General features: G+C 38.4%; 1 protein-coding gene across 2 annotated transcripts in view; it reads left to right on the forward strand.

The window, feature by feature from the left end:
- Nucleotides 1-939: 939 nt before the first annotated feature.
- LOC143039415 (NECAP-like protein CG9132) overlaps nt 940-13407 on the forward strand; it is a 41604-nt gene continuing 29136 nt past the window's right edge. Inside the window, exons 1-2 of one of the 2 annotated variants that reach the window (XM_076209423.1) lie at nt 940-1111; nt 4796-4911. Coding sequence is in view for 1 of the 2 variants with exons in the window: in XM_076209422.1 (XP_076065537.1) it covers nt 1026-1111 (86 nt within the window). In the remaining variant the exon portion in view is untranslated. The remainder of the gene's footprint in view (nt 1112-4795; nt 4912-13407) is intronic. The other variant, XM_076209422.1, reaches the window with a different exon arrangement.

Below are 13407 nucleotides of genomic sequence, written 5' to 3' on the forward strand. Positions count from 1 at the left end.
TAGTTTTCCAAACATGTCTGCGTAAGGCAGGTGCTATTATGAATCGCATTTAAAACATGCAATTTCGCGCAGAAATTGAAAATAGGTAAACAAAAACAAATAGAACAACAAAGCAAGAAGGCTCGCAAGAGATCTTTGTAGGAGGGCGGGAAATAAATTCCCAAACTGAATATTATAGATATGCGTTCTGACAAACTGATTTTCAATAATTAATAAAGAAAATCCCCGTGAATTTGATTCCATGTGAAAACGAAACTGCACAGATTTCGAATTCTCCCCTGAAAAACAAATTGCACATATTTTCAACTCATCGACCTCTACCAACAATGGGGAGTGCCCAAATACAATTACTGAGAAATCAAATGCCCGGATCCTAAAGTTGATATGATCGACTTTAAGGCATTGATCTGCATCATCTGCTTCAAGTTGAATCCGGAAGTAAGTTTCCCATCAGCATGTTTTCATTTGTTTGTATGAAGAATAGATTTTATCTCAATAGTCATAACTACATTTAAGTTATTCAAAGTCACTGTGTGAGGATTGACATTTCTAACATCACAGAGATCAGTCATGCAATAAAACGCCATGGAACATCGAGCAACTTCCGAATCCTTCATTTTGCGCGTGAATTTTTATTTTCCTACATGAAATGGCGATTATAAGTATATTTATATAAATATCTAAGAAAAATGGAACTACTTCTAAAAATTATGAGTAAATTTTCACAATATATGCCATGAAAGTCATATATATACGCCATGTATTTTATTTCGATGTTAGACTATTACCAACATGGTAACTGAGGGCTCTTCGATATTTTACATACATTTTCATTATAAGATTATTTTTATTCATTTACTGCTCTTTGAAATTTATTTTCAATACATATGTTTCGCCAAGTTGCTTTTCATTCCGTCTGTCCAATATTTGTTTATGTAGGTCGTGGAACCGTGGAGGAGGTGGAGGGAAACAGGGCGCAGGTGACTGCAGAGAGCATTCTATAGTCCAAACAAAACGTCGAAACCATGGCAGACTACGAAAGTGTACTACTAGTGAAACCAGAGGTATTCGTTTATCGAATACCTCCTCGGACTACGAATCGTGGCTACAGGTAGAGTCAGCATTAATGTAGAACTTAAAATTTACAGCTGGTTGGTCCACTCTCGTCCATGGTACAGTATCGAGAATTCGTTTGGGTTGTATATATTAATTCTGAAGTTCGACTTGGTTTATTTGTATACGACATTGTTGCAAAGTATTGCAATTATTTCGTACAAATTTTAGTCAGACACATCAAATAGTGACAAAATAAGAGATGAAATTAAACCTAATCCATTCCTCAATGTAGACAGTAATCGAGTTAATGAAGTGTCATGTAAAATTTACTGGAACAGGAGTTAATTACCGGTAGGCGATTCATGGTCTGCCTAATTATCATGTAAAGTTAACGAGAGTGATAAGTATTTGTAATTTACAAAGAACAAGATTTGGCAAGATTGTTGTATGATCCTGTAAGAAATAATTTTGTTTAACTGTCAGATGAATATTCCTAAAATTTGCAATTACAATTTCATTATTTGTGCTTCTTAAAAATAAATTGTATTGAATTTACTGTTACATGGCCAAAACAATAATTGGATGGGGTATAAGAAATGTATTATTCATTAAGAGGATGTGAAATTATGGAATGTTATATAATTCCTGTTTTGAAAGAATAAGAAATTATTTTATGATGTGATTAGTTTGATTGTACAGTAACCATAGTGGATAGTGGTCATTACACCATACTGCTGTGTTCTTAGTGGATAAATAGTTATTTTAGTTCAATTTCTTTGTAAGTCTTATGTAGAAAATGAGTCAAGAACCCTCCACTTGACAACAAGAGCAATGCCTTTTTTCTATATTATATAATTATGATAGACAGCTCCACTATTCGTAAATGGTTATTGCAGCTTGACCTGCGTTCTTAGGTAGCTTCATCACCCAGCTGCATTGGACAATAACTTCTTCATTTTTATCTAAATGTCTGGGTGGGACATTGTAAAGTTTGGTCATTTTCAATGAAAACAGTAGACAACATTATTATATTATATTAATCGTCTTAGGATTTTTTGGTGTGAAAAATCTGCCAGAAACAAAAGTATACTTACTTACTTGTTACTTGTTATTTGGGAGTTCTAGGCCCCGCTCCACCAGCATCGGTGCTCTGCAGGGCCTCCATTGATGTTATCAAACACTATAGTCACTTCTAATACACAAATCATCCATGTCATAACACTCGGTGAACAAATGTGTCTTCAAATTTTTCTTGAAAATGGCACAGTTTCTACTCATTTTGACATTTAGTGGTAGCTCATTAAAAAGTCTTGGTGCACATCTTTCAAACGCTCGAAAACCCATTACCAAATTACTTCTTGGCTCATTCAACCTATATTGTTCATCACTATGCCGAAGCCCCATAGTAGTATCCACTTGAAAATCGTTGAGAAGACTCCTTAGATATTCTGGTTTTCCATATTTCAAGGCTCGAAAAGTCAGAAGACATATCTTGAAAACTATCCGCGCCTTTATTGGTAGCCAGTGTAATTCCATGAGTACTGGAGTTACTCTCTCACGAGGTGCAAGACCTCTGAGTAATCTCACAGCTCTGTTCATAACATACTGTAGTTTCCGAAGCCGATATTTTGGTAAGCCAAAGTAAAGAGAGTTGCAATAATCTAGTCTACTTATAACATAATTATGAAGAAGCATCTTTACAGTATCCTCATCCAAATATTTTCTCACAAAACCAATATTCCTCAAATGATATCCAGCAACTTTCACCACTTTATTGATTTGAGCTTCAAAAGAGAGATTTTCATCCAATAGAACACCCAAATCCTTAACAGCACTTCTTCCATCCAACGTACTATCCAATATCCGCAGACTCCTAGTAGTGTTTTTGCCAGCATCATAGCCTGGCACCCATGTTGGATCAGTACTACTCTAAATAGAAAAAAGAAAAAGTAAATCCTAGCCAGTATTTGGCAGTACCTAATCAAACCTTGTTCCTACATAAAGTACTTGCTGGTCTTTTTCCACCAAAAGATATAGTAATGCAGTGATTTTTTTATGGTGGATGTTTGTATTAATGTACATGTCATTGTGGATATTCAGTGTTTTTTTTTTCTTTTTTTTTTCTCTCCTAAACATTTCCTTACAAACATGCCAAAGAGTCCTTACTCTTTATAAGGGTGTGGCCAAATCGGAGCACACACCTACCCTAAACCCATCCCGATCCATTCATTAGTGCTTTCATCATAGAGCCTTGTGGATAAAGGGTTATCCCAGTCATCCGCTACTCGGATTGGGTCAAAGGCAATGCAGCGAGACACGAAACACATAGCCCCTACACCAGGGTCCAACAGCCAGATTTGGTTTACCCCCACTGCTTCATTATATGGTGATCCTCTTTTTTTATGAACTTTATAAAAAAAAAAAAAAAAAAAATGAGCAGATAAGCAAAACATCCCTTTGGTCCATGTTATTCCTTTTTCCATTCAGAATTTGTCCATCCCTATATTTTGCTCTCTTCTTTGCTAAACAAACATTTATTTTGCATCTATTGCCCCCTTTACCCCATCCATCCACCTCATTCATTGTCTTTGAAGTTCACTCTATCCATTTCTCCTATTCACTCTTTGCTCTTTCCTTACCCAAACCACCTCGTTACTCACTGATACATCTCATTCAAACCCCAATCTCAGCTTCACCTCAATATTTCTCTCTGTATCCATCTCAGTAATACCATCCATACTTCTCAAAAGCCTCATCTCAAACATGTTCGAGCCCTTCCTTTGTACCTCCCTCAAATCCACATTTAAAATCTGCTCTGCACAGTATGTTAAGTACAACCACTCCTTCATACAACCTTCTTGGGTTGGTGAGTGTAGTGCATGTTAGGTGGATCCATGTGTGGCATGAGTTGCATTTAATGGATGCGTGTGAGAAGTTTATTAGTTTTGAACATATTGGATGTGTGTGTGGGCATGGGTTGGTTTCAGTGCCCCTGGCTACTAGGGGGAGATGAGAGAGGACAGGTGTCAAGAGTGCCAGCCTCCTTATATGGAAAAAGAAGGGAAAACAAAAAAGAGGGAGATAGGTAGTTGATGAAGTGGTAAAATGAATATACCCAAACTAGAATACAGGAACTGGACCTTTGGTGCTGCACCTTGAGGAGTTGGAGTTGTTGTCCTTTTGCAACAGGTTGGTTTCAAACTCTGTAAGACGTTATGATCTTTGGGTTCTCTTCCTCCTGTTGACGGAGAGACTGCTTTCCATCAGGACACAGTATCTCTCCTTTTTTATCTTTTTTATACCATTAATGAAAGTGAAATGATTTTCTTAACATAGTAGGAATATTTATTTGTTGACTTGTATTGTGTAAAGATAGGTAATATGCTTTTTTTTTATTATTGTCCTGCCTTAATTTCATATTGTATTTTGTATGGTAGAAGAATCTTGCTTCATGGTAATTATTTGGCCTTTTTTCCATCTCTGTTGTTGATGATAATTATTGCAGTGCCTATCAATGTGATGCTGAAAAGTTTTGCGGTTAGATGTTAGTTCATTAATCATAGGAAGAGCTGAAGGTTTTCATAGTTTGTAGATTAAGACTACATCTTTGTAGTATATAAATTTGTTATAGATAGTTTTTCCTATGCTATCATGGCACTAAGCTCTCTGTGAGAGATCACGCATTTTGACAGTAACAGGTTAGTTTGTGCTGTTATAACCTCTGTATTACTTCCCTTAGATTGGCCTTGTGCACTCCACACGTCTTGAAGTAAACCAGGCTATCCAGGTTTGCCACCGGGAAACTACTGAGGTAGCCAGCTGTACATCAGCTTCTGGAAGGTATTCAAAGTTGAGGTTAGTCTGAAAGGCATGACTATGAATGCAAAATGCCCCCATGATGTACTGAATGCTACCTTCTCATATGCATCTTGTGATAGCAGGATGTGGTAGTTCCTTAACGTCAAATCACAGTTCCCGTAAGTGACATTCTCAAGCAACGAGTTCACAATGTCGCTGAACTTTGGTATTGCTTGTGCATCCTTGTGGCTGTGCTTATTCTTCATATTTGAAAACTCATGTTGGTGAGTGTTTTCATAGATGATGCCCATGGTGAATTGTATAGGATTGCAAAATGTCCATAATGAGTACTGTACATTGTATGTCTCCACTGTTTAAAGTTGTTTTGCTTATTAAGTCCTTAGTCTTGAATTGTTTCATTTGTTTGCCTTTTGGTATGGGATCTTGGTTATGTATTATTTGGTCTATAATAAAGATTATGGTTGTGATAATGATCCCCCATCACTGTTTTGGAAATTGCAATGCTCCTTAGACCCTGGTCTCAGTTGGATACTTGTACTTTAGTAGTAATGATAGTTATTGATTGCTGCCCTGAGTTTCACATACTAGAAACCTATGATGTTACAGTGGCTGGTGTTGGTTCTCGGTCTCTCCCAGGGATCTCTCCAGGAAGAACAATGAGGCTGTTGTCCGCTGTATAACTGTTTTCAGCTCGCCTAGTGTTTAATTGATAAAGAGAGATCTTAGGCCTGGTCCTGAGACTGAGCATCAACTTCTTGGGGCTGCTACTGATATAAGCAAGAATATTTCTGGGTTTTGAAGATGGGTGGAAGAGATAATTCTCTGAAAACCATTTTACAGGAACATCACCTGTTGTTAAACCCACATGTCAATAGTCAGGCTCTGGAATTTGACTCTATGGTTCTGTGACTATTGCATAGTCTTGTATTGACCACTGCTATACTTGTACATACATACATACATATACCAAAGGCTTTTTCCCCCTTGCAAGGGAGGCAGCTAAAAAGCAAAGACATAAAAACCATTCCTACCCATTCCATCCCCACATACTCCACTCCCATCCTCCCCCGTCCCTCTCTCTTATCTTGGCTCCTGGATGATGGGTCCCTACATCTCACCCACTGCCCTGGGTCAGAAGCAGTGTCACAAGACACAGCACATCCATAGCAAGGCCAGTTCATTAAATCGGTGACTTAAGAACATAACATAAGAACATAAGAAATAAAGGAGACTGCAAAAGACCATAAGGCCTACACTAGGCAGCTCCGTATCCATCACCACCTGTCGTCCCCATCCATAAAGTTGTCTAATCGTTTTTTAAAACAACTGATAGTTTCAGCGCTTACTACGTGGTTACTAAGTTTATTCCATTCATCGACCACCCTATTTGTAAACCAATTCTTGCCTATTTCCTTCTTAAATCTAAATTTGTCCAGTTTATACCCATTACTGCGAGTCCTGCCCTGTTGTTTTATTATGATGACCTTGTTTGCATCACCCTTGTTATAGCCTTTGATCCACTTGAACACTTCTATTAGATCACCCCGCACTCTGCGTCTTTCCAGAGAGTGTAAGTTTAGGTGCCTAAGCCTCTCTTCGTAAGGCAAATTTCCGAGTCCTTGTATCATTTTGGTCATTCTTCTCTGTACTGATTCTAGTGAATTTATGTCCATTCTGTAGGACGGAGACCAAAACTGTACCGCATAGTCAAGGATGGGTGTAACTATCGCTAGATAGAGTTTAATAATTACCTCTGCACTTCTATTCGTTACCGTCCTAGCAATGAAGCCTAATGCTCTGTTTGCTTTATTTCTGGCGCTAATGCACTGCTTCCTGGTTTTAAGGTCCGGACTCACCAGAACTCCCAAGTCCCTCTCGCACTCAGATTTGTCTAAAAACGTGTCATCTAAGTTGTATCTATTTTCGGGGTTGTGTAGCCCTACGTTTAACACGCTACACTTAGAGATATTGAAGTTCATTTGCCATTTCACCGACCATGTTAACAGTTTATTAAGATCATCCTGCAGAATCTGGGCGTCTTCTCCTGACCTAATTAGGCGTCCTATTTTAGTGTCGTCCGCAAACTTACTAACATCACTATTTAACCCGTCGTCTAAGTCGTTTATATACATAATGAACAATAAGGGACCCAAAACCGAGCCCTGGGGGACCCCGCTAGTAACATTGCCCCACCTAGATTTTATTCCATTTATGGTGACCCGCTGTTTTCTGTTACTAATCCAAGCTCTAATCCATTCTAACACTTTTCCTCCTATGCCATGGGCTTTGATTTTATTTAGTAGTCTCTGGTGTGGCACTTTGTCGAACGCTTTGCTAAAGTCAAGGTAAATAACATCGTAATTTTCATTGTTGTCTGACGCCTTATATACCTTAGTGTAAAAGGATAGAAGATTAGTCACGCATGACTTACCTTTGGAGAAACCATGCTGTGAATCACGAATTAAATTATGCCCTTCAATGTGTTCTCTGAGTCTATTTACTATTATTGAAAAGGAGAAGATGGGGAGACATCCCTTTGGGCTGCGTCAATTTGTTTTTCACACATACTCCCACACCCCCTCATGCATCACAACATCATTCATACACAACCATTCTCCCCTATCTTCTGTCCTCTTCTGTCCTTTCTCAACAGACACTCCCATCTTTCCCAATGCCCCTTTTTAACCCATCCATCCATCTCATTCTTGGTCGCCCCCTATTCTGCACTCCTTCCACCTCTGCCTTCCACACCTCTTTTGCTAATTTTTCTTCACTCATTCTTTCCATATGTCCAAACCATCTTATACTTATAACATCATAATACAGTATTAAATTGAGTCTACAAAATTTTTCCACTGTACTGTGACTCCATTACTTTGAGCTGTGAAATGTAATTAAAATATTTGTCATAATTAAAGAAGTTCATTCTGATCAGGGAATAGTTTTTCACTTCAACCAGTAATGTCTTCTTACTGGGCAACTTCCATCCAGGAAGTTCTTTTGTCTTAGATCCTGTTGAGATTTATAGCTTCACTTCCAACCAAATTTGTAATCACTTCCTGTCTTGTTTCCTAAAGACAGCAAGTTTTTGTCATGGATTGTAATACAATCTAAGTTCCAGAGTACTTGTTTTGGTATTCATTGTGGGATAAATTTGAGAGCTGAAGGACTATTGTGCTTCACTTTTCAAATCCAATTGAAATTGGTTAGGTTATTCTATAGAACTAGTTTTCATTGATTTTTGAACATATTCTGTGTTCTAATTTCTATTCATATACCTTATATTGTGGAAATCAATCACTCAATCTGTAGATCAAGATGTCTTGCTAGAGATCCATGGCCTTATGGAATCCAGCCACAGTCACTGGGCTTGCCCATAGGTCTTGGGGCCAGTACCTGGTTTGTGATGTGAATTTATGACTTGGATCTTGAGGTGATTTCTTAAATTATGTTTTCAGTTGATTGTGTATGAGGCTCCTGTCTCTTGTCAGTTTGTTGATCTATCTTCTAGGATTTAACATTGCATTTAATTCTGTTCATTCATCATAATGTTCAGTTTTCCTGAATTACCTATGGGTTTTCAGTAACCATCTTCAACATCAACTTCTTCAGTCAGTATGTCATTCCTGATTCATATATCCTTATGTGCCAGATGACCAGCATGTACCATCTTACAGTATCAACATCTCCCCAACACTACACCTCAAATTGTCATCACTACCATTACATGTCAGATGTTTGTGTCATTGTATCGATAAATGTTCTCACTATTGTCAAGTTAAGATAGGATTCCCCATCATTCCTGATTTTGCTGGTTTTTGTTGTCCCTGTAGTTAAGCTTTACCTGTTCCAAAGTGCTTGTATAGCTTCCTTAGCCTGTGCACAATTGGTATGGTAGATCACCTAGAGTGCAAGGATAATTATAAGGGCAAGCTGTGATGGCTGAATCAATGCATATTTAAGATTTCATTATTTTCCATACTGGCCTATGCTCTTTGTTCATTTGTTGAAGTACAAGCCATACCTGGAAAAATTATCATTATTCTTGCATTCTGTAGTCATCCTTATTTTTTTATTGATTTATTTATTTTTTTAAACTAGGTTTTCATCCACCCACCCTTCATAAGGTTTATAGTTTCTATACCTATCACCATTATATGAAAATGCAACCAAATATGGTATAGTGCTAACACATTACTGTGGATGAAAGTCTAGTACACTTGGTAGCTTGAACAACACTTCTTTGTCATACCTGTAAAGCTTGTATGTCTTTCATCAGTACAGTATTGATGATGTAGTGTGCAAGGTGGATGAAGCCCCAGATCTAGGTCAGTTTTATTCCTAATTAGATTTACACTAAGGTCATATTGTGAAATTGTAGATGCATTACTCACCACTTGTAACCATAAACCCTCAAAGCACCTCATCTATCTGAATGGTCACAGGCTGCCATTAAAGAAGCTTTTGAGAGGAAGCTCCTAACATTTTATGATTGGTCTTAAAGGTCTTTGCACATTTTCATAAGGTACTTTGTTCGTTGCTGAGCACGTAAGGCATGAATATTGTTAAAGCATGCCTTACATCTACATCTTGTGAAGGAATCCATTGAAATGAGCTCCAAGGATTCTAATCTGCTTCTGAAGTTTCTTTGTGTGTTGGTGAATTGTGTATACTCACAGACTTTCTCAACAGTTTGTCAGTTTCATTTGTTGGAGGGACATCTGGATGCTTAGAATTGTCCATCAATGAATTTGATTGAAATGGGAGAAACTCATTGGTAGTTGCACTTTAGCCATGGCTTAATCACCAAATGCTTGCTTGAGCATTTCATTAATTTCTGTAGCCGTTTCACACAACAAATTATAGAAATTTGATGCAAGCTCTGTTTTAGATTGTCTCCTACAAAGCTTCTGTTTTAGATTGTCTCCTACAAAGCTGAAGAAAAATGCAAAATGCTGTCTACAAATACTTATAGAAAATCTTATAAAAAGTGGATGCACATGCTTAAGTCTGCAAAACATGGCAGACTGATTCACAGTGCTTTAGATTGATGCTTCCAAACAACATTAACACTAATTGCAACCAATTTGCACTTATTTGAATTCCAGGAACTTCAGGTACTGTCAAGTGTGCTGATATTGGGGTAAGGAGTAATATTTTAAGGAAAGTTAAGGTGGATGCTGTACTAATATCAAAACCAATGTTAATATCCAAGGAATACAGGTTCCTGAGCCAGAGAAGGATGTATGTGAGGTAGTAAAGGATACCCTACACCAAAAAGAAAAAAGGCAGTTCACAAGATAAAAAGATGGTTCTATCTCAAGTGTAGGAAAGTTTAAAAAAAGAGTAATTATTCTAATAACAGATACAAAACTTATGTCCCAGCATATCAGAAGTGCAGAATTATCAGAAATGAAAACACTAAAAAATAAAAGTATTGAAAATGGAATGATTAATGTAATTGAAAAAAAAATCCATAATTTGTCTGTATACCAATTGGCTTCTTCCCCCTTACAAGGGAGGTAGAGAGCCAATGCATGCACCCACCCTTCAATCATTTCCCTTTTATCTTAGCTCCTTCTGGATGAAAGGTCATCCCTGACCTCTGCCCACTCCCTGGGTCATAAGCAATAATGATGAGTAATCCATTTCCCATGTTCTCTCTTGCAGGAGACCCATGATCAGCATTTCAGCCCACAAGTCACTTTGTGAAGAGAATCTATATTCCTCTGTAGAGCACATGAAGGACAGTGTAGTATTAGGTGCTCTGTAGAAGTAATGAAGCTATTTATGGGTAATGGATGCCAGTGTAGGAAAACAGTAAATGCTAGGTAGGGGGCAAAACTTGGAGTTGCAAGATGTAACACTAGGGAACAATAGGATTTGTCAATGGATTGGGTGTACAGATGGGGTTGGGAGAATGATTGAAAGAGGCCAATGGGGTGATAGATGTTCTCAAAGGATTCGTGAATGGATGGTGCTGGGAGTAAAAACAAGGGGGTCGATAGAGGAAAAAGTGGATGGATGGGGTAAGTGAAGTCGTAAGAACGTGTGGTCAGGATGTCAAACAAGTGAAATGTGTATGTTGTATACATACATACATACATATACCAAGGCTTTTTTCCCCCTTACCAGGGGGGTAGCCAAAAAGGACAAGACACAAAAACATTCCCACCCATTTCATCCCCGAAAACACTCCACACCCCTCCACCCTCCCTCCCATCTTAGCACCTCCTAGATGACGGGTCATCCCTGCACCCTGTCCACTGCCCTGGGTCAGAAGCAGTGTCGCAGGACACAGCACATCCACAGCAAGGCCGCTATGTTGTATAGACACGGTAAAGGAAACATGGACTGGAGGTGAAACTTTTATTCCTGATGTTTCGTCAATCGACTTTCTCAAAGGAATTAGCATACTAGATACATACAGAGTTTATATACACGCCTTACAGCTCAAGGGGGTATGCGAGCGTATAACGCTGTGTTCAGATTGGCCCACTGAGACCGCCAATTACGAAGTGCTATACTTGCTGAGGATTTGGCCCAGGAATAAAAGCTTCACCTCCAGTCCATGTTTCCTTTACCGTGTCTACAACTTGTTCACATGGATTTTGAAATGTGTATATTTACCTAATAGTAGTATACAGTAAAGGAGCTATGCTTGTGGGCTCCCATCTTTTTCTTCATCTATCTCACCAAGTTTTAAATTTTTCCATCATTTTAGCTTGGGTTATATCGTTAAGGCTATTCCAAGAGTTGACACATCTCTGGAAAACTGTTTCTTGATATCTTACAAACAATGACCTCATGAGGGGATAGTGACTTGAAGAATATATTGACTCAGTTGGTGAATCTTTTTCATAGAGGAGTACAATTGGGGATAAACTGGTAAATATTTCTGTGGAATAAACAAGGTTCCCATGGTTTAAACAGGAATAAAGCCTCATTTACACGGGGCAAGTCAAATATGCAAGTTACTTGCTGTGTGTTGCCTGCTTAACAAAAAACTGTGCAACCTGCCCAATTTTCTTCAAGTAGATATTTACACACAGCAAGTAACTTGCATGCTTGACTTGCCTTTCAACTTGCCCCATGTAAATGAGGTTTTAGGGAAAGGTATAAGTGTGATGGTAATGGAAACTGTGAGAATGTTTCTTTTCCATGTCTAGCTACCTTGCTTTGGAAGTAAATGTAGAAAAGTTTATCTTGGGAGTTGGGAGTTGGGCACCAATAGCTTGGACTCTAGGAGTCCAAGCTATTGATGCCCAGACTTGGCTAATGTGTCACTTTTAAGATCACCTTCCCCCTTACAAGAGAAGTAGCCAACCCTAGCACACACCCACTCCCATCCACCACCCATTGTTTCCCACTTATCTTAGCTCCTCGTAGATGAAGAGACATCCCAGTCTTCTGCCCACTACCCGGGTCGGAAGCAATATTACAAAACACAGTACATTCACAGCAGGACTGCTTCATTTACACAGCAACTCTCCCTCCTCATCCCCTTGTGCAGAAAATAGAGAAGTTGTGTGTAAATCCCTTTGAGCTGCATCAAAACTTCATCCAAATACAACCATTTTCCACTCACGCCTTTCTCCTGCCTTCTCCCAGAGGAGAATTTTCTGAATATGAATTACATCATTTTTATACAGTTGCAGAATATGGATAAGTAGTGAGGTCCCATCGCAATGTATATACGTATACAAAGTCTTTTCTTTCTTTCTCTATCCATCTATCTATCTATCTCCTTATAAGGAGGATGGCTGAGTATACACCCACCCTATGACATTGCGTAGGTCAAAAGCAATGAAGCAAGGCACAGTGGCTGGAGCTGGTTTACCCCCACTACTTCATGGAGCAGACATTTCTTTAGGCAATGTCATTTCCTCATCCGTTTGCAATTGCTCAATGTCCTCCTATCTTGATCATTCTTTTCCTTGCTCAATAGACATTCCTCTCGTATCCAGTGTAAAGGATATGAACAAGATTGAGAGACTACAAAGAGTGGCAACCAGGTTGATCCCTGGCCAAGCTGATAAACCATACCAGAAAGGCTTAGATGTATTTGATCTGCCATCATCAAAAAAAAGAAGAGATAAAGGTGTCATGATGACTGTGTTCAGAACAATGAAAAGAGTGGATTAAACTGACAGAAGATCTCTGATAAAGACTACATGCCTGAAAGATGTTGGAAAAATATCTGTACATATGTGCCAACTTGTAGAAAAACTTGAAAGTAGTTATAGTCCTGTCTAAATCTATAAACAAATCTAAGGCTAAGTTTGAATGACAGGAAAGCAGATGAAACTCCACCATCATAGGTCCTTTCCAGTATATTACAATTAGGTAAATGCATGCTTTGGTGAGTTCCAAGACTATAATAGGGATAGGATTGTTGTTCCTGAAGGAATATCTAATACAGTGGAGCCTATATAAAGTGTAAGGTATTTCAAAATGCTCAGTGTAGTGTTTGGTTTGTTATTTTGATTCTGTCTATTGTTGTACATTAAAATTTAACCCATTCACGGGTAT

This window comes from Oratosquilla oratoria, chromosome 26 (assembly GCF_046742065.1).
Source record: "Oratosquilla oratoria isolate Oo_2021 chromosome 26, ASM4674206v1, whole genome shotgun sequence".
NCBI classification, from domain to species: Eukaryota; Metazoa; Arthropoda; class Malacostraca; order Stomatopoda; family Squillidae; genus Oratosquilla; species Oratosquilla oratoria.